The sequence below is a fragment of the Saccostrea cucullata genome, unplaced genomic scaffold, assembly GCF_032062105.1.
Source record: "Saccostrea cucullata isolate Sc308-1 unplaced genomic scaffold, CSIRO_AGI_Scuc_v1 ctg258, whole genome shotgun sequence".
Taxonomy (NCBI): Eukaryota; Metazoa; Mollusca; class Bivalvia; order Ostreida; family Ostreidae; genus Saccostrea; species Saccostrea cuccullata.
The window spans coordinates 238773-259120 of record NW_026931770.1 but is presented as its reverse complement, the minus strand read 5'-3'; the positions used below and the strand labels follow the sequence as shown (position 1 = coordinate 259120).

Sequence of the window (20348 nt, the reverse complement as noted above, 5' to 3'; positions counted from 1 at the left end):
AAACTCTTAGAAAGTAGGTCATTATTTACCTAATTAATTAAGCATGCATCTCAGATGATGTAAAACAAGTTTAATGTAAAACAAGTTTTCAGTATCTGAAATCTCAAATATCATGGATATGTTGAAGTGATTTGGAAGTCCCAAGCCCTTTTTAAGTATTTTACCCTCAATATCTGAAACCTTGGATATCTCAAGGTTTCTTCTCAGTCCCATGGAGTTTGAGATATCGAGGATTGACTTTATTTACGTAGAATCTATCTCAGTTTCTCCTTTATATATATAAACAGCTATGTCAGTCATACTAATGTAAATCATACTGAACACAGTAACACTCTCTGGGATGACCTTAAAACTTGTTTGATAATACACACAACTCTATTGTGTATAACATTACTATCACTTAGTTTTAGTTGAAGTGGGGGAATTTTTTGTTTATTTGTTTTAATTAGATTTTTAATTACTTTAATGAATCTCTATTTTTGACCTTACAATATGTGTTAGCTCTGTTATGAGGATTAGTTGTAATGCACGATGTATATGTTTATGATTTAAGGAATGTTTCAATCTTGAAAGTGATTCAAAGAAATGTGAGGTGTTTAAGTCTGGCCAAAATATGAAAATTGTATGTTTTAGACATGGCCTGCTTCCCATAACGTCATGAGCATTTATTATACATCACAGTTTTTAAATATAAAGGACAAATATCTATTTATCTTTTTTTTATTTCCAGGATTGCTGTCTACTGACAAAAATTCACGATTATCATCCCGTTTTCAAAGTTTTAACAAACACCGACGGAAACGTAGCGTAACGGAAAATGTGTCTCGTCAACTTCAGTCTCTATTGGACCAACAGTATTCCCAGCAGGCTCAGGTAAGTTACCATAGTGATAATCACAACAGTATTCCCAGCAGGCTCAGGTAAGTTATCATGGTGATAATCACAACAGTATTCCCAGCAGGCTCAGGTAAGTTACCAGAGTGATAATCACAAAAGTATTCCCAGCAGGCTCAGGTAAGTTACCATAGTGATAATCACAACAGTATTCCCAGCAGGCTCAGGTAAGTTACCATAGTGATAATCACAACAGTATTCCCAGCAGGCTCAGGTAAGTTACCATAGTGATAATCACAACAGTATTCCCAGCAGGCTCAGGTAAGTTACCATAGTGATAATCACAACAGTATTCCCAGCAGGCTCAGGTAAGTTACCATAGTGATAATCACAACAGTATTCCCAGCAGGCTCAGGTAAGTTACCATAGTGATAATCACAACAGTATTCCCAGCAGGCTCAGGTAAGTTACCATAGTGATAATCACAACAGTATTCCCAGCAGGCTCAGGTAAGTTACCAGAGTGATAATCACAACAGTATTCCCAGCAGGCTCAGGTTAGTTATCTTCAGTGTGATAATCACAGCAAGTTTATAAAAAATTATATATGGAAAAGGTTGATTTAAAATGAATTAAAAAATGTTTTTTATTTTTTCACCCTTTACATAGGCATGCATTTTATTTGTTTAATGTTTTATACAATTTATGTGTAAGTTGCTTTGATGATGTGATTTAGTGTTTTGTCTTTTTTAGGAATTGATGAGCCAACTTAATGTATGGAATTTTGATATTTTCAATTTAGATGTATTAACAGGGGGTAAGTTAAGCTTTAAGATTGTGTTCAATCAGCAGTACATGTATTAACTTCCTGTGATAATTAAGGTTCAACATCCTTCTGATCATTCATATAAAAGTCTTTGCCTTCATGCTTATTTTTTCAAAAGAAATCTTAATTCATAATAAAATGCATACAATTTCAACATACTTAAGCAAAATTTAACTAAAATATATTTTTAGATTATTACATAACCAGTTTTAAAAACAAATAATAGTCAATTATACAAAATGAGAGAGTTATCTCTCTTTTGAGAGGGTAGATGAACCTTAAATACGGTGTATTTTTCTGATTACAGGGAGGTCTCTAACTCATGTCGCCATCCATTTATTTAAGAAGTATAACCTTATCTCCACATTCAAATTGGACTTCATCAAACTCATGCAAACATTCAGTAAGTAACAACTGGTACATTTTCATATATACAGGGTTATTTTCGCCCCCATGTTATTTTCGCCCTTTTACACTTGCTAACAATTTTGCTGAGGTTTAAGTTTGCCCAGTCACAGTTCTGTTTAAAAATTTATCCTGTGTTCTTTGAATTCGACCCTTTTTATATCTGCCCACTTGTGACAAGGGTGAAAGGGGCAAAAATAAAACAAGGGCGAAAATTTCCCTGTATACAGTACTGTTTATAGGACTAAACTAGAGACTATTTGTATTATGAACTGTGTTCTCGGGGATTCTGCCTATTTCTCATTCATCCTCAGAAATCTCTTGTTTTCTCTCCAGCTCTGATTGAGAATGGTTACCATGGAAGCAATCCCTACCACAATGCGGTGCACGCGGCGGACGTTACCCAGGCGATGCACTGCTATTTACAGGAAGTGCAGGTCAGTTTACAGCAGGACGCCACTCAGAGTAGAGACCAAGAAAGTGGTGTCCTTACCTTTGTCAGGAGATTAAGTGTTTGATTTAACAATGGGCTGGACTTTTTAATTTCTGTGCACAGTAATGATTATTTGCATTATATTGTTGTAAGTAATTTTTCTTTAAAAAATGGTATGAATTTCATACACACCCTAAATACAAAAATGTCTTATTGCTACAAGAATTTTTCTGATACAAGTCTGTTGTCAGTAGTGTAAACAATATCTGTTTTTGTAGGTGTCCTAAATTGAGAATATTTGTTTTTAGCTCTACTGGTCAGAGACCAGAAGAGCTTATGCGATAGTAAGCTGTCTGTCGTCCGTCCGTCTAGCTGTCCGTCCGTCTGTCTGTCTGTCTTGGTCTGATTTTAATATAACTTGGCTCACAAGTAGACTACACTAAGATACATAAAATAGTGCATTGGATTTTATTTTGATGAAAGGTGTTGCCATGGTTACTAAAAATAGAATTTTCTGTGAAATTCCTTTAAAACGCAATTCCTCCTACAGTTTTGATCTGATTTCAATATAACTTCGCACACAAGTAGACTACCTTAAGATACATTGAACAGTGCATCGGATTTTGATTTTGATGAACGGTGTTGCCATGGTTATTAAAAATAGAATTTTCTGTCAAATTCCTTTAAAACGCTACTCCTTCTACAGTTTTGGTCTGATTCCAATATAACTTGGCACACAAGTAGACTACACTAAGATACATAATATAGTGCATCGGATTTTGATTTTGATGAACGGTATTGCCATGGTTACTAAAAGTAGAATTTTCTGTCAAATTCCTTTAAAACGCTACTCCTTCTACAGTTTTGGTCTGATTTCAATATAACTTGGCACACAAGTAGACTACCTTAAGATACATTGAACAGTGCATTGGATTTTGATTTTGATGAACGGTGTTGCCATGGTTGCTAAAAATAGAATTTTCTGTGTAATTCCTTTAAAACGCTACTCCTTCTACAGTTTTGGTCTGATTTCAATATAACTTGGCACACAAGTAGACTACCTTAAGATACATGTACATTGAACAGTGCATTGGATTTTGATTTTGATGAACGGTGTTGCCATGGTTACTAAAAATAGAATTTTCTGTGTAATTCCTTTAAAACGCTACTCCTTCTACAGTTTTGGTCTGATTTCAATATTACCTGACACACAAGTAGACTACACTAAGATACATTGAACGCTGCATCGGATTTTGATGAACGGTGTTGCCATGGATACTAAAAATAGAATTTTCTGTCAAATTCCTTTAAAACACTGCTCTTTCTACAGTTTTCGTTTGATTCCAATATAACATCAGATTTTGATTTTGATGAACGGTGTTGCCATGGTTACTAAAAATAGAATTTTCTGCGTAATTCCTTTAAAATGCTGCTCTTTTGCTCTTTCTACAGTTTTGGTCTGATTTCAATATTACTTGGCACACAAGTAGACTACACTAAGATACATAGAACAGTGCATCAGATTTTGATTTTGATGAACGGTGTTGCCATGGTTACTAAAAATAGAATTTTCTGTGAAATTCCTTTAAAACGCTTCTACAGTTTTGGTCTGATGGCAATGGCTTCTTTTCTCATCTTTTGTTATAAGTTCAAACCAGTAGAGCTACAGACTCGACAGAGACTTCTGGTTACCTGCTTGAAGCATGATTTTTCATTACATGCTACTTCCTATTATAACAGAAAAAAATAAGGTGTCCGTAAATGAGAACATATTTACATTATTGCTAAAAGCAATGATTTCATTACTAGTTATTTCCTTATCATGCTCAAACACCAAAACGAATAAAGGAAAATAAAGCCATGTTGAGGGTTGAATAGTGAGGGTACTAAGGAGGGCTATTTAACAGTTAATACCTTAAGGAGATCAGTTTTACATTGTCCCAGTGTTAAAGACAGCAGTTATTTCACAAGATAATAAGTTCATGGCCAGATAGCAAAGTACATGTGCCTTACAGCACTTGAGGTCGTATGACCCCCGTAACCCAGGAAGGATCATCTACAGGGTTATATTGTGTTATATCAGAATTATATCAGACCTGTGACGTGTCACTGGGTTACCATTCATACAGGGACAGTATCAGAGTATTCTCTACTTTATGTGTAGTCAGCAACTTATTCCTACATATTATTGCTGATGTAATCAAGTTGTTAACTGCAAAAGTTTTTATTATATGCATTTATTTTCTTAAGTGTCAGAGATTCAGTTCAAAGTTTGTAATGATAAACAAAGCTATAATCCTTATGAAAAAAATATGCAAATGATCAATTACTATATTATTCTTTAACAAAAAATGGTATATCTTATGAAGTGATATGAAGCTTTAACTGTATGAATAGGTTCCTTTTATTTCTCTTTCCGGTAAACAAAATTTTCCATTTGTTTTATAGTTGAGAGGCTGGATTCCCAGTTTTGAAATAATGACCTCTCTGCTGGCAGCCATGACTCATGACCTTGACCACCCAGGGGTCAACCAAGCATTTCTGATTGCTACAGCCAATCACCTAGCAGATCTGTATCAGGTAACATCTAATTGGAACTTTTGTAATTTATGAAATCTTGAAAGGAATATTGGTAAAATAACAAGAGAATTTAATTATTTGAAGATATGCTAAAATAATTCAGAACATCAGTTCTGCTTAATATTACCATTGAAATAAATCATACAGAGCTGCTGTTGTGCGTGTTTAATGTTAAATTATGTAACGTTCACAAGTGTAAATTGATGTTGATAATTATAGAATACCTCCGTCCTGGAGAACCATCATTGGCGCTGTGCTGTGGGGGTGTTTTACGAGTCCGGTGTGTTCAGCCATCTTGACCAGGACTCATGGTACTGTTTATCTATAAGAGTACTTTGTAACACAAGTAACAAGAAGCTTTACTTTTAATACTGTAAAGAAACTTTTTATATTCCTTGGGATCATAAAATTCCATGGAGAAATACAATTTCTGTTCAATCTGTGGGTAGAAAATTATGAGGATTTTCTTGATTGTGATTGTGTGACTTAGATGCACTTAAAAATGAACTGGGAGAAATTCCCATGGTAAATGTGACTGCATTTGTTGCCTTATTTAATCCTACTCAGAAAAAGTATTTCTACAGTGCCTAGCATTATTTATTTGTTAGCATCTGTTTTAAAATTCAAACAAGCAAGCAAATTGGCCAGATGAAGAAACCATTTAAATATTTACATGTTTTAGGAACCAGATAATTTGGCAACTTCGATCTTTGATATTAGCCACAGATATTACTCGACAACAGGAATTTCTTAGCCGGTTTAAGGTAAGTTATTGCTAGAGAATATATGAATTTCTTAGTGACTTCAGTGTAAATATTATTTGACAACATGGAGAGTTAGTATGCTCTTTCTTGAGTGCGTCTACATTTTTAGGTCACCTGAGTCACTCAGGTGACCTATTGCTATCCGGTTTCGTCCGTCGTGTGTTAACATTTGAACATTTTCAACTTCTTCTCTGAAACCACTGAACCAATTTCAACCAAATTTGGTATACAGCATCTATGGGTGATGGGGAGCAAAAATTGTGAATTTTATGATCCCTGCCCCCCTGGGGCCTGAGGGGTGGGGCCAAAACCACTAAAATTAATGAAATCTTTAAAAATCTTCTTTACTCCTGGACATTAAGCAGGCAAATGTTGGTGTGAATGTAATGAACATTGAGTCCTCTACCAAAATTGTGAAATTCATGACCCCGGGGTCAGGGTTTCTAGTGCTAGGGTGGGGCTTTATTGATTATATAGTGAAAACGCATTAAATCTTTGAAAATCTTCTTCTCTGCTCCTGGGTATTAAATAAACTAATTAAGTACAAAGTTATGATGAGCAAGAGTGCATCTTCCAAAATTGTGAATTTCATGGCCCCAGGGTCAGGGGTTCTGGTGTTGGGGTGGGGCTCTATTGATTATATAGTGAAAATGCATTAAATCTTTGAAAATCTTCTTCTTTGCTCCTGGGTATTAAATAAACTAACTAAGTACATAGTTATGATAAGCAAGAGTGCCTCTTTCAAAAATTGTGAATTTTATGGCCCCAGGGTCAGGGGTTCTGGTGTTAGGATTTATGATAAAATTTCCAAGATTTTGAAATATATGGCCCCAGGGTTAGTGGTTCCTTTTTGGGTGCACAACTGGTTATAAAGTGGAAGTGCATTTTCTCTTTGTTATTCTGATCTACCTCTGGGTATTAAGTAAATAGAGTAAATAGAGTAAGCATGCTTAGTTTATAATTATGATAAGCAATGGTGCCTCTTTCCAAATTTTCAGAATTTCATGGCCTCTGGTTTAAAACACGAACCAAATTCAATTGCTGGAAAGTTGTTACATGATACTCAGGTGACCTATAATGCCCGTGGGCCTCTTGTATACTGATTTATCATAAATGACATTTTGAATATATTTAACATGAAAAATAATTCAAAGAACTTTTCAAATCAGAAAGTGGTAGAAATCCATTTTCAGATAGACTTGTACATTGTACACAAAAATTCTTCTGAATTTCAGAAATACCTGGATGAAGATAACTTAGATTATAAAAATGATTTGCCGGATCGAATCTTTTTATTACAAGTAAGTATCATATTACAAAGATAAATAGATGACATTCAGTGTTTCATGCTGATACAATCTGTTCCAAATAGCATTAATATGTGCTGATATAATCTGTTTCAGATACTGTAAATTACTTTTTATTCACTAGAACTTTATTTTCACATACAGGGTAATTATGCTTGTCTGTTTGCTCCTAAAAATTTTATCCTCACGTATGCTTGTATTGATAAGGATTATATACAACAAAAAGCATAGATTGCAAAAATTTTGTCTTGCTAATAAATACCAAATCGCTTTTTCTGGAAAATAAAGTGTCACGAAAAAAATATAGTGATCTACAGTAGCATTAAAGTGTGCTGTTATAAGTAATTCTTTGTCTGTTCCAGATAGCATTAGAGTGTGTTGTTATAAGTAATCCTTTGTCTGTTCCAGATAGCATTAAAGTGTGCTGATATAAGTAATCCTTTGTCTATTCCAGATAGCATTAAAATGTGCTGATATAATCTATTCCAGATAGCATTAAAGTGTGCTGATATAAGTAATCCTTTGTCTCTTCCAGATAGCATTAAAGTCTGCTGATATAAGTAATCCTTTGTCTGTTCCAGATAGCATTAAAGTCTGCTGATATAAGTAATCCTTTGTCTGTTCCAGATAGCATTAAAGTCTGCTGATATAAGTAATCCTTTGTCTGTTCCAGATAGCATTAAAGTGTGCTGATATAAGTAATCCTTTGTCTCTTCCAGATAGCATTAAAGTGTGCTGATATAAGTAATCCTTTGTCTCTTCCAGATAGCATTAAAGTGTGCTGATATAAGTAATCCTTTGTCTGTTCCAGATAGCATTAAAGTCTGCTGATATAAGTAATCCTTTGTCTATTCCAGATAGCATTAAAGTCTGCTGATATAAGTAATCCTTTGTCTGTTCCAGATAGCATTGAAGTGTGCTGATATAAGTAATCCTTTGTCTGTTCCAGATAGCATTAAAGTGTGCTGATATGATCTATTCCAGATAGCATTAAAGTGTGCTGTTATAAGTAATCCTTTGTCTGTTCCAGATAGCATTAAAGTGTGCTGATATAAGTAATCCTTTGTCTGTTCCAGATAGCATTAAAGTGTGCTGATATAAGTAATCCTTTGTCTGTTCCAGATAGCATTAAAGTGTGCTGATATAAGTAATCCTTTGTCTATTCCAGATAGCATTAAAGTCTGCTGATATAAGTAATCCTTTGTCTGTTCCAGATAGCATTGAAGTGTGCTGATATAAGTAATCCTTTGTCTGTTCCAGATAGCATTAAAGTGTGCTGTTATAAGTAATCCTTTGTCTGTTCCAGATAGCATTAAAGTCTGCTGATATAAGTAATCCTTTGTCTGTTCCAGATAGCATTAAAGTGTGCTGTTATAAGTAATATTGATTTGTTCCAGATAGCATTAAAGTGTGCTGATATAAGTAATCCTTTGTCTGTTCCAGATAGCATTAAAGTGTGCTGATATAAGTAATCCTTTGTCTGTTCCAGATAGCATTAAAGTGTGCTGTTATAAGTAACATTGATTTGTTCCAGATATCATTAAAGTGTGCTGTTATAAGTAATCCTTTGTCTGTTCCAGATAGGATTAAATTGTGCTGATATAAATAATCCATTTGTCTGTTCCAGATAGCATTAAAGTGTGCAGATATAAGTAACATTGATTTGTTCCAGATAGCATTAAAGTGTGCTGATATAAGTAACATTGATTTGTTCCAGATAGCCTTAAAGTGTGCTGATATAAGTAATCCTTTGTCTGTTCCAGATAGCATTAAAGTGTGCTGATATAAGTAACATTGATTTGTTCCAGATAGCATTAAAGTGTGCTGATATAAGTAATCCATGCCGAGAGTGGAGCCTAAGTAAACAGTGGAGTGGTCGTGTGTGTGATGAATTCTTTAGACAGGGTGATTATCTATAATATAGAGCCTGATTTTAAACTGAGCAGAGGTACAAAAGTACAATAAAGATCCCTCACTGGTCAATGACTTGGTCTAAAATTTACAGCTCTCTACCAGCAAGTGATGGCGTCTTAATATGAGTAAAAAATTATTGAAGGAGATGTAATCAACTTACCATGATAAACACAGAAACAAACAATCTGTATTCCATAAATTTTGTTCAGAAGAACAGAAATTCTATATATGAAACTTTATTTAATGTGTTTGTTCTTTTCTGATCTCACATAGTAGTTTAAGCAATGTTGTTTGTATCTGACGTGGATTTTAAGTGTGTTTGTTCTGATCTAACAGGTGACTATGAAAGAGAACTAGAACTTCCTGTAACTCCTATGTGTAACCGAGTAACCATGACAACAGCCAGGATACAAGCTGGTAAGATGATTATTCACCGATCTAATCTTTTATTATTATTAGATTGACAATACTGTAACAGTAAAACTCAGTTATAACAAAGTCACTGGGACCTATGAAATTTATTTGCTACATGTATATCCAGAATTTGCTGTATCTGTGTAAGGAATGCACCAAATCTATAAAGCTTGGAATCCAAGATAACTTAGCAATATCCATGAATTCGCAGTATCTTTGTTCTTACTAAACAAGTTTTATTGTACAAATTAGATGATGTAAACAACTTGATCTTGCCTAATATTGAATTATCATGTAAAATATAAATAATAAAGGGTTTTCGTAAGAGAAAGTGTAAATAAATCTATGGCAAAAAAATGGTATGCTTCTATTTCGTATTTAAATAAAAAACGGTTCAATAATTATCTAAGAAAAAAAAATGTCTCCTTGTTGAAGGATTTTGACCTTTTTCTCTCTTTGTTCCAGGATTTATGGAGTACGTAGTGAACCCTTTGTTTTATGCCTGGAGACAGTTTCTTCCCTCTAAACTTAGTGATGTGATGCTAGACAATGTCGCTCAGAATCTGAAAAATTGGCGGGAAGTGATCAAAGAAGAGGAGGAGGTCAGTAAACCTGCGGAGTCGGACGAGGAGGTGTTAAACGAAGAAAAAACAGACACTGTGGAGGAAGGGAGACTTCCTCTCAACTACATCCACATCACGGACGAAGACAGTAACTCCCTGGACAGTCGGCGCGGGAGTTGTAGGAGTCTGTCTCCCGTCCATGAAATCTTAGAAAATGGCTGGGATCCTGAGCAGCGAAGGCACAGCATGCCTCCTGCTTATGTCAAAAGGGAGATAACCTGTGTGACTATTCGTAGAGAAAGTGTTCCCATATCTCAATTTCTAAGGAGGAGGAGTTTACCCACAGCCATGCTTGTGCAAACGTCCTCTCTTGAGAAATTATCTGGCAAGTTATCAGCACTTGCCCAACGTCACAATATGTCAAATAAAAGCATATCTATGGAGGAGTTGATGTCTCGACCTAAAATCTCTAATCTCACAACCAGTTACGAGACGAGTTTACTGGCCAGTGGGCTCTCCGTTGTCACGGACCCATTGTACTCAAAATCTCATCTAGCAGACTCAGTGTACTCAAACTCTCACAGCAGCATTGTGCGATTTCTGAGTGTCCCTCGGACCTGCCCCGACCCACCTCATGACCCTAGTCACCCTACAGACTCAAACACATTCCCATGGCCAAGCAATAAGTGTGCTCAAAACTGTGATCAGCAAAACAAACATATTAACGACTCGGACTGTATAGGAAAAGTTAACTGCATTAATGACCCAGATTGTATAGGGAGTCTCAACTTAGCTGGAAATTCCTCTGTCTTACCCTAAACCCACTAGTCTTTCATTAGTATAAACTGTATTTGTAAGAAAATTTTAAAGGGGTAATTATTTACATTTTAACAAGTACTATGAAATTTATATATATTTATATCTACATTAAATAAATTGTTGTCATAGTTTTAAATATATGATTTTGTGTGGATTGTTATTTCAAATAAGGTCAAACAGCCCAGCAGCATTATTTTAAAGGCACTTTTCAAGTAATTTTGGACAATACAATTGTGCCAACAAAAAGTTGATACAATATTTTTAAATTTCTTTAGTTCATCCCATTTTCAACATCAAAGGTCAGGTCAATATGTAAGCACCTTTGTGTAAAATTCTTGACCAGAGCATGTCTCGTGCATATTTTTCACTCCTGTGTCCAATCTTGCTTTAATTTTACCCATACATGTATTTTAGTCTGTAAGAACTTCCACGACTCAGATGTTTGAACTGAACATTGTGGAATTAATAAATTTATAGACTGTAAATATAGATATATTTTTAAAATGAAAATTTAAGAATTCAATGATAATGCAAGCAATTTACAACCAGTCACATGAAATATTGATCCTCACCTTGAGTTAAGAAGTTTTAGCACAACTGAGCTGAAGGCTCAAATGAGCTAATCTGATAACTTTTTTTTCCAGTATCCCTCTGTCTGTCTGTCTGTCTGTCTTTGTAAACTGTTCACATTTTTGACACATTCTTTTAAGAACCACTGGGCCAATTTCCACCAAACTTACGTCAAAGTATCCTTGCTTAAGGGGGATTAAATTGTGTTCAAATGACTTCAAAGGGGAGATAATTACAAATTAATTTAGTGAAAAATTACTGATATCTTTAAATTTTCTCACAAACCATTTCTTAAAGCTGTGATGTATAGTTGTATACTGAATATTAACTCAAATTTGAGCTCATGAAACACTTCTAAGAAGATTTGGTGCATATAATGCTGAGAATGCACTGACAAAGATGAGATGTGACATTAGAAGAGTGAGTAGTTAAAATTTTACTTACTCTGTATTTTGCTGATACATTTTTTATAATAATGATTATTTTACGTAGCGTATTGTAAATGATTCATAAAAAAGTATAAAATGAAAATGATGTAGTGTCCACTACGGCTTTCACTGATTGTCCATTTCTTTGCGGCCCATTTACTTGTAGAACTAGTTTACAATTTTGAACTACATCCAATTACTTGAGATATTCTTTTCCTGTTGGTCATGATTATTAAGTTCTTTCATCATCCCCCTTCCCCTCTGTAACATAATCGGTGTATTTTTTACATTTGCCGTAGGCCTTCTGTATGGGATATTTGAGTCCGTTTTGATGTAATTTCTGTAGCACGGCTGACGGTAGATCTATCTGACATCTGTCTGCTAATCTGACAAGGTTGATCAAAATGTCGCTCAATTCCTCTCCAACATGCTCTTTCTCTTTAGTACTGAGTTCTGTTAATGGAGTGAAATGATTTCACTTATCATACAACAGTTTATGTTGTGAATTAAATCTTGATTTGTTTCTTCCAAGTTTTAGGATCTTAAGTTTTTCTATGTTATCCAAATAATTGAGGAATGCACGACAAAAAGAAGTGGAGAAGCCTAGTCCTTGCCTAGCTGCAGACAGGGCTCCCACTGGACTGAAAATATTTTTCGCCACTTTTCGCGACAAAAAAAGGCATATACTTACATCTTATTTCTCGACAATGCACTGCACTTTATGTTATTCATTTTTTTTAATTATGTTTATCAGAGACATTTATGATTATCTTAAAATTGTAATGTTCAAAGCTTATGGTAGTATCCATTTAAGAAAAGGAAAAAAAACTAATGTTGGAATTATATTATTAATTTAATATTGAATTGATATCAGCCAACTCTTGACAGAAAATGTCCTTGCTTATATTTTTTGCCTGGAAAGGGGGGGATACAGACCTAGTAAAAATATATGACATTTTTTGAAAATGGAAATTTTCATCATTTCATGAATTTAAAAAATAAGAAAGAAAGTAATTAAAAGTAATGAAAATTAGGTTTAAAAGTTGACTTTATTTTATAACTTGGTAACTCCAGGGTTTAATGTGCAAGCTCATGTAAATGTAAATAATTCACTGTAATTTACCAAGATAATTCTGTTTCCAAACCAATTTCTTTTTCACTCTTTGTCAGTTTATGGTATAATGTACACATTTTCAATTTTCATTAATAGGCAAAATTTGAAGCCATTCTTTACAATTTTCGTCATGTTTCCCTACTTTCGGTTTAAAAAAACGATCTACATAGATCCAAATTTTGTTGATAAAAATCTTTTATTTACTAACTTCATCTCCTAATAACACTTTATCCCCCTTTGTTTAATCCAAATTATATTATTTCAAGCAATTTTGTAACCCTTTATTGCTCCAGGCTAGTTATCTAGTGAGCTGTGTTCGTTCAAGCGAGACATGATTTCCTACATGTAGGTTTCAGTTTTCACACCTCTGCTGCATTAAATAAACATTGGGACTTATCTGTATACATTGAATAAACAGAGGAGCTAACCAGGACTACACAAATTTTGTACATGAAAAACTAAAAAAATTCTTTTCGCCACTTATGAATTTCTTTTCGCCACTTTTGGAAAAAATTCGCAATTGGCGACAATGGCGAATCACAGCTCGAGCCCTGGCTGCAGATCAGTAGCGTTATGGTTTTATATATTTGTCTTCGACCGTAACGCTATCGATCCCGTAATGCAAAAAAGGTGCAATTTACGACACAATATTTTTTGCACACTTTTGGGGAGAATTTCTCCACTTACTAGCATTGGTCAACCATCTACCTTTCACTCCCCAATTCTAGACATATTTTGAGCCAAAATGTATATTCTATCTACCTTCCAACCATTTATAGTTGTCTCTACATGCAATATACTCACTTGAAGTAAATTTTCAGCAATCTAACAAATAATTTTAATCAAGCGAATTTATCACTTGTAAAGACGACTACAAAGGGTTGGGAGATGGATAAAATATACAGATTAGTTAAATAATGTGCTTAGAATAATTAGAGAGTGAAAGGTAGTTGATTGACCAAAGCTAGAAAGTGGAGAAATTCTCCCCAAAATTGTGCAAAAAATATTGGGCCGTAAATTGCACCTTTTTGCACTACGGGATCTGTAGCGTTATGGTCAAAGACAAGTATATAAAACCACAACGCTACAGATCTGCAGCTAGTCCTTGCCCTATGTGCCCCTGGGCATAACTAGAACTAGATCTGATACTGTATACAGGGTTATTTTCATCCTTTTACACTTGCTAACAATTTTGCCCCCTTTTAAATTTGGCTATTCAGTTCTGTTTTAGAAATTATTACTGCATTCTTTGTTTTAGGGTGAAAGGGGCAAAAAAATAAACATGGGCAAAACTTTCCCTGTATACAGTAGGTATGCAGGTATCCAATAAATTGGACTCACCTGGAATTCCAACAGTAACTTCACCTTTCCACTGACTGAAATATAAATTTATCACCAATATATTACTTCCCTTAAAAGTATTGAATATTTTGAATAGGCACAAAAGCCAAAAAGCAGTGTAAAAATGAAAGCAGATTACATCTTATATGGATCTGTAATAATGTCTCCAAATGGTGACATTTTGTCATTGTTATTTTTTGTTATGAGCAATACTTGACGGTCAATGAAAATCGTTGAAGTAGAGAACTATTACATGTACCATGAACATGTCTTTAGAAAGATGCAAGTTGACCACAAAATTTAACAGATATGTCTTTCTCTTACGGTCAAATCTTACAGCATAAAATTTGAAATTTTTATAATGAACACAAAGTTATTCTGTCACAATGGTTCATTTATATATATGTACATGTATTCAGACACACAGACAAAGTGATATGACCCATATGTCTTCCTCTAACAGTAAAGTACACCACTAAAACGCCACATTGAAAACTGCATGTGTGTGATATCACATTATCACAATAAAATTCACAGGAAATGGATATACAATTAGTCAAAGACAGATAGGCAAAGTGATATGATCTCAAAATCTATAGATGTCTTCCTTGAACAGTGAAGTACAATACAAAATTATAAGAATACTTTGAAAACTATTCAAGTTATCACAACAAAATTGTTGAAGGACAGACAGACAGATAGACAGTGTTATTCCTATAGAGCTGGGATTCACATTTTCACCTGGGCCCTTGCAAGACTGTATGTGAAACACTGATATCCCTGTATGGCAGCTCATAGCCAAGGTTAAAGTTTTTCAAAAGACGGTCAAACTAGAAGGACATGTTGGTACCAAATGAGACAAAACAAGAAATACATGTGAAATATGTATCTGAAGAGAGTAAACTGTGACTGACCAGACAAGGATTTGAATCTGGGTCCCCTGAATCACATATCAAATTCTCTTCCATCTGAATCACAGGTCAGGTCCTATTCCAAATGAGCTATCTTGCAACTTGTGATCAAACCTGTCTGAATGCCATATAACTTCCCTCCTTCTTTTCAAGAACGACTTGGTCTTGAAGAAAAAAAAAGTCTTTGCCCCTAAAGACACCAACCAAGGCTTTTTTTGGGCATTGGTCTTTCACCTGTCACTTCCAGGGCATGGCATCAAGTGTAATGAGTGAGGGAGAAAAATGCAATGGACAAGACAAGCTAGGCCTCCTGAATTACTAGTCAGCTGCTCCAAACACTGAGATACACATGCCAATACCCAAACCATTAAATAAGATTGATATGAAGCATTAACATAAACCATTTAAAGGTTATAGCCAATTTTTCAGGACAAAAGGGGGGGGGGGGGGGTTATGATTTGAATTAACTTGAATCAACACTACCTGAGGATGCTTCCAAATAAATACATGTATGATTAATCGTGGCTTAGTTGTTATTGAATAGAAGATTTTTAGAGATTTTTCCTGTATATTCCTATGTAAAACTTTGATTGTCCATTGTTACCCTGCCAGCTCCCCAGGGGTCATGGTTTGAACATACTTGAATCTACACAACCTGAGGATGCTTCCAGTGTCCATTACCGGTATATATAGTTTCATTTTTCAAGACCAAGTCGTTCTTGAAAAGAGGACTTTTAAAACATGCCACCAAAATTTAACTATTTCTTAATTATCTCCCCTTGAAAGAGGGTGTGGCCCTTCATCTGAATAAACTTGAATCCCCTTTATCCAAGGATGCTTTGTGTCAAGTTCGCTTGAAACTGGCCCAGTGGCTCTGGAGAAGAGATCTAAATTGTGAATAGTTCACAGGCAGTTAACAGACGGACGCCGGAAAAAATGTGATCAAAAAAGCTCACTTGAGCTTTCAGCTAAGGTGAGCTAACTAATCAGTAACACAAAACTCCCCCGAGTTCAGGTTATATGCTCACCTGTGCTGAAGGCTAAAAAAATTTTAACATTTTCAAGTTCTTTTAAAAGCCAATGGGCCAATTTCAACCAAACTTGCCACATAGTCATTCTGGTTAAAAGGGGTTCAAGTTTGTTCAAATGAAGGGTCACACCTACCTCAAAGAGGAAATAATTACGAATTAGTAAAAAAATTATGACATCTGCAAAAAGTCTTCTCACAAACCATTACTTCAAACCGTGTTGTATACTGAATATTAATTCAAATCAGAGCTCATGAAACACTCCCTATGAAGATTTGGTGCATAATGCTGAGAATGCACTGACATAAAAAAGGATACACGATAAGAATGAGGGGTTAAAATTTTACTTACTCTGTGTTTTGATAATTAATTATAAAAAATTATTTACATGTGATAGCTACATAAATGATTCATAAATTTCATGACAACTAACAATCAACAAAAATATTTGAACATCAACTATTAATTAAAAATGATGCAGTGTCCACTACGGCTTTCAATGATTGTCTGTTTCTATGTTTCCCATTTCACTGGTAGAACTAGTTTACAATTTTGGACTACATCTGAATACTTGAGATGTTCTTTTTCTGTTGGTCATGATTATCAAGTTCTTTCTTCATCTTCCTTGCTCTCTGTAACATAATCAGTGTATTTGTTATTTTTGCCGTAGACCTTCTGTACGGGATATTTGAGTCCGTTTTGGTGTATTTTCTGTAGCACGGCTGACGGTAGATCTATCTGACATCTGTCTGCTAATCGGACGAGATAGATCAAAATGTCGCTCAATTCCTGTCCCACATGTTCCTTCTCTTTAACACTGAGTTCTGTTAATGGAGTTTAATATGATTTCATATTTCATACAATGGTTTATATTGTTAATTTAATCTTGATTTGTTTCTTCTAAGTTTTAAGATCTAAAGTATTATTTATATGTTATCCAAAAAATTAAGGAATACAGAGAGAAGTGAAGAAGTCTAGTCCTTGCCCGATGTCCCCATAGGCATAACAAGGACTAGATACTGTATACTGTGTTATCTTCACCCTGTGTTAATTAATTTCACCCTTTTACACTTGCGTACCGTTTTGCTCAGTTTTAAGTTCGCTTATTCACAGTTCTGTATTAGAAATTATACTTTCTTAAACTTCACTGTTTTAAATTAGCCCACTTGTGACAAGGATAAAAGGGGTGATAAAAATAAAAAGGGGTGAAAATTTCCCTGTATATAATAGGTAAGTATCTAATAAATTGTACTCACCTGGAATTCCAACACTAACTTCACCTTTCCACTGACTGAAATATAAATTTATAGCCAAAATCACATCCCTAAATGTTTTGAACATTTTGAAGAGGTACAAGAGCCCAAAAAACAGTCCAGAAATGAAAGCATGTTACGACATGTTTGTGAAACACTGATATCCCTGTATTGCAGCTCATAGCCAAGGTTCAAATTATTCAAAAGACAGTCAAACACACTCAAACTAGGACTTGTTGGTACCAAAATGAAACGTCACAAGAAATGCATGTGAGATATGTGTAACTAAAGAAAACTGTGAGAGACCAGACAAGGATTTGAACCTGGGTCCCCTGAATCACATACATGTATCAGATGCTCTTCCATCCGAGATATCTGGCTACCTGTAATCTGTCTGAATGCTCTGGTCTTCCGTGCCTGGGGGGAAAATGTGATGGACCAGACAAGAATTGGAAGCTATGCCTCCTGAATTACTAGTCAGCTGCTCCGAACACTGAGCTACCCAGGCCAATATCCATGACCCAAACCATTGAATATGATTGATATGAAGCCCTAACATAAACCATTTTAAGGTTATATAGCCAATTTTTCAGGCAAAAAGAGAGCAAAAATTTCATGCACAAGAATCTCTGATTTCAGCAGCATAAAACAGGGATTTCAACTCATTTTGACTTAATCACTGGTTTAGAGGATGCTAATTTTTAAAATATCAAACTTTGCACAGATCTAGAAAGGGCAGGCAAGAATTTGACAAATTATCACATGTGTATACTATTAAAAGCTACTAAAAGTGACATTGCCCCCCCCCTTTTTTAGAAAATGCAGACTCCTGTTGAAATGAAAAATCATACACATGATGGATTTAATTTTTTTTGACTGAGGAAGAACCCTTCCCCGGAAAAAAATCCTGGATCTGTGCCTGCAGAGTTTAGTCATGCAAATATATATGGTAAATCATATCATTCCTATTAATCTGCCAAAATGTGGAAACAAATAGATAAAGTACCTTTTTCATAATCACTTACAATATTTCTGCCAACTCCCCTACTTCCCCAACTAAAGCAAGCAGAACATTTCTAGGTTTGTGAAACTGGTCCCAATTTCTCTCCTTGCAAAACTTCGCCTGTAATTGTCGTCTAGAAAAAACAATTATAAATAATGAAATATATGTCAAACAGTCCTTCTTATGTATCAACTTTCTCATGCTAAGATGTAAAGAGATATTTCATTTCCTTTTAATCCATTGTTCATTCATCATTTTTTACAGCTGTTAATCTAGAGTTTAAAATATTAGATTTATGATTTCTTTTACATTTTTTCCAGTGCAAGTTCGTTGCTAAACTTAAAATCGACATCACTATCATGGCAATCTTCATCATCGCCAGATCCTAGATCCAACTTTGGCTTCTTTGAGTCATTATTTTCATTCATTTTAGATTGCTTGACGGCTTGCAAGAAGGCAAAATTGAAAGTGAAAGTAACAACACGTGTTTACATTCAAGCACCGATCCCGATGCAAATTACACACACATTCTAATTCTACTCATAAACACACGTTATTTCATGTTTATATCGTTCTTATGACCATTTTATTATTTTTTTTATTAATTTGCTTAAAAATTAAAGTAAATAAAAGTACAGAAAAACATCAAAGAACTTCTTTCACAGTGTAACTTCAATCTATTAAAATGGACTGCTGTAAATCACATTTTATTCGTGAGAACTTTGTTATCGCGTTATTACGCAAGACAGTATGATAGCAAAAATTTCATTCTCGCATATATTAGTACTCCTTCAAATTATACAGAATAAATGATCACAATTCGTGAAAATGTTTTCTCGCTAATAAAGAGTTAATGATGTACTTTCTCGAGAAAATAAGGCGTCACGAAAATTCAGTGATCTACTACTAAAAGTATTTGGTAAATCAGAACTAACTTTAATTCAAGTTTACTTATATCACCCTTACAAGATGTGTGACTTTATACCCAGTACTTATCAACAGAAGAAGAGAGTTTTACAATAAAGGCTTTAATAGTGGGGTGTTGCTAAAACGCGGAACGGAAAACGGAACGAAACGGAAAACGGAAAACAAATGTCAATATGAATCAGAAATAAAAAGCAATATTCATGATATAAAAGTCATATTTAATGAAAAATTAACGTAAAATATGATATATTTGTGAATTATGCTCCTCTCATAACATGTACATGCGATGGTCATTAAAAGGCTTTCTGTGATTTAGATGTACTAACTACTGTAAATCACTTTTTATTTTCGCGTAATTACGCGAGACAATGTGTTCGCGAAAATTAAACTCTCGCGTATAAAAGTATTCCTTACGATTGTATAGAGGAATAACAACTATTCGTGAAAATTATGTCTCGCTTACAAAGAATCAATGACAATCTCACAAAAATTTAGTAATCTACAGTAGTATCCATTTGTCAAACGTTTCGTTCAAATTATTTTTTAGAGAATGCTTATTTATAAATAAAAAAATCTTGTATTGAAAAAGACGGAAGGAAAAAAGACTAGTAGTGTGAATACATACGTGTATCGGTAAAGACAAAAAAGAACTAGTTTTGACATAGTGGTATACAGATTATGCCGCATACATTGGCGAATCCAGGAATCTTGAAATGGGGAGGGGGCAGTTTGGGGTCGGAGTAGGTTCCCTCAGTCACACACATATATTGGCCATAAAAAGGACGGGGAGTCTTTCTCCCCTTTAAATCCATGAGTGGCATACGATATGCATATTGAGAAATTCAATTATGAATAGCTGCAACATAAGGAAACACGTTTTACTGGGTCATTCACCCCCACCCCCCAAAAAAGAAA

General features: G+C 34.6%; 2 protein-coding genes across 3 annotated transcripts; one reads left to right on the top strand and one right to left on the bottom strand.

Annotated features, from left to right (window-relative positions):
• Positions 1–10994, top strand: LOC134233488 (high affinity cAMP-specific 3',5'-cyclic phosphodiesterase 7A-like). Its single transcript, XM_062715460.1, has 12 exons — positions 1–13; positions 731–873; positions 1587–1650; positions 1967–2062; positions 2401–2501; positions 4946–5077; positions 5297–5388; positions 5760–5841; positions 7077–7142; positions 8957–9053; positions 9399–9479; positions 9942–10994. Exons 3-12 carry the CDS (start codon positions 1593–1595, stop codon positions 10856–10858), a joined length of 1722 nt encoding a protein of 573 aa, XP_062571444.1. The 5' UTR covers positions 1–13; positions 731–873; positions 1587–1592; the 3' UTR covers positions 10859–10994.
• A 909-nt stretch (positions 10995–11903) lies between these two features.
• LOC134233486 (dCTP pyrophosphatase 1-like) lies at positions 11904–19052 on the bottom strand. Of its 2 annotated transcripts, none has more exons than XM_062715459.1 (4): positions 18816–19052; positions 18529–18639; positions 17507–17541; positions 11904–12309 (listed from the first exon to the last, which is right to left on the bottom strand). In XM_062715459.1, the coding sequence occupies exons 1-4, from the start codon at positions 18932–18934 to the stop codon at positions 12089–12091; spliced, it is 486 nt and encodes a 161-aa protein (XP_062571443.1). In that variant the 5' UTR covers positions 18935–19052; the 3' UTR covers positions 11904–12088. The 2 variants fall into 2 exon arrangements, with proteins under 2 accessions (XP_062571443.1, XP_062571442.1); XM_062715458.1 differs by lacking the exon at positions 11904–12309 and adding an exon at positions 16445–17074 and having other exon boundaries at positions 18816–19036.
• Between the last annotated feature and the right edge of the window lie 1296 nt (positions 19053–20348).

What these genes read in the sequence shown, in the direction of transcription:
- LOC134233488 (XM_062715460.1), top strand. Translation starts at nt 1,593, where the DNA reads ATGAGCCAACTTAATGTATGGAATTTTGATATTTTCAATTTAGATGTA. An exon ending in TTTAGATGTATTAACAGGGG is followed by an intron (nt 1,651 to 1,966) that starts GTAAGTTAAGCT and finishes TTCTGATTACAG; the next exon opens with GGAGGTCTCTAACTCATGTC. An exon ending in CAAACTCATGCAAACATTCA is followed by an intron (nt 2,063 to 2,400) that starts GTAAGTAACAAC and finishes TTTTCTCTCCAG; the next exon opens with CTCTGATTGAGAATGGTTAC.
- LOC134233486 (XM_062715459.1), bottom strand. Translation starts at nt 18,934, where the DNA reads ATGAATGAAAATAATGACTCAAAGAAGCCAAAGTTGGATCTAGGATCT. An exon ending in GAACTTGCACTGGAAAAAAT is followed by an intron (nt 18,640 to 18,815) that starts GTAAAAGAAATC and finishes TGTTTTTTCTAG; the next exon opens with ACGACAATTACAGGCGAAGT. An exon ending in AGTTAGTGTTGGAATTCCAG is followed by an intron (nt 12,310 to 17,506) that starts GTGAGTACAATT and finishes CTCCATTAACAG; the next exon opens with AACTCAGTACTAAAGAGAAA.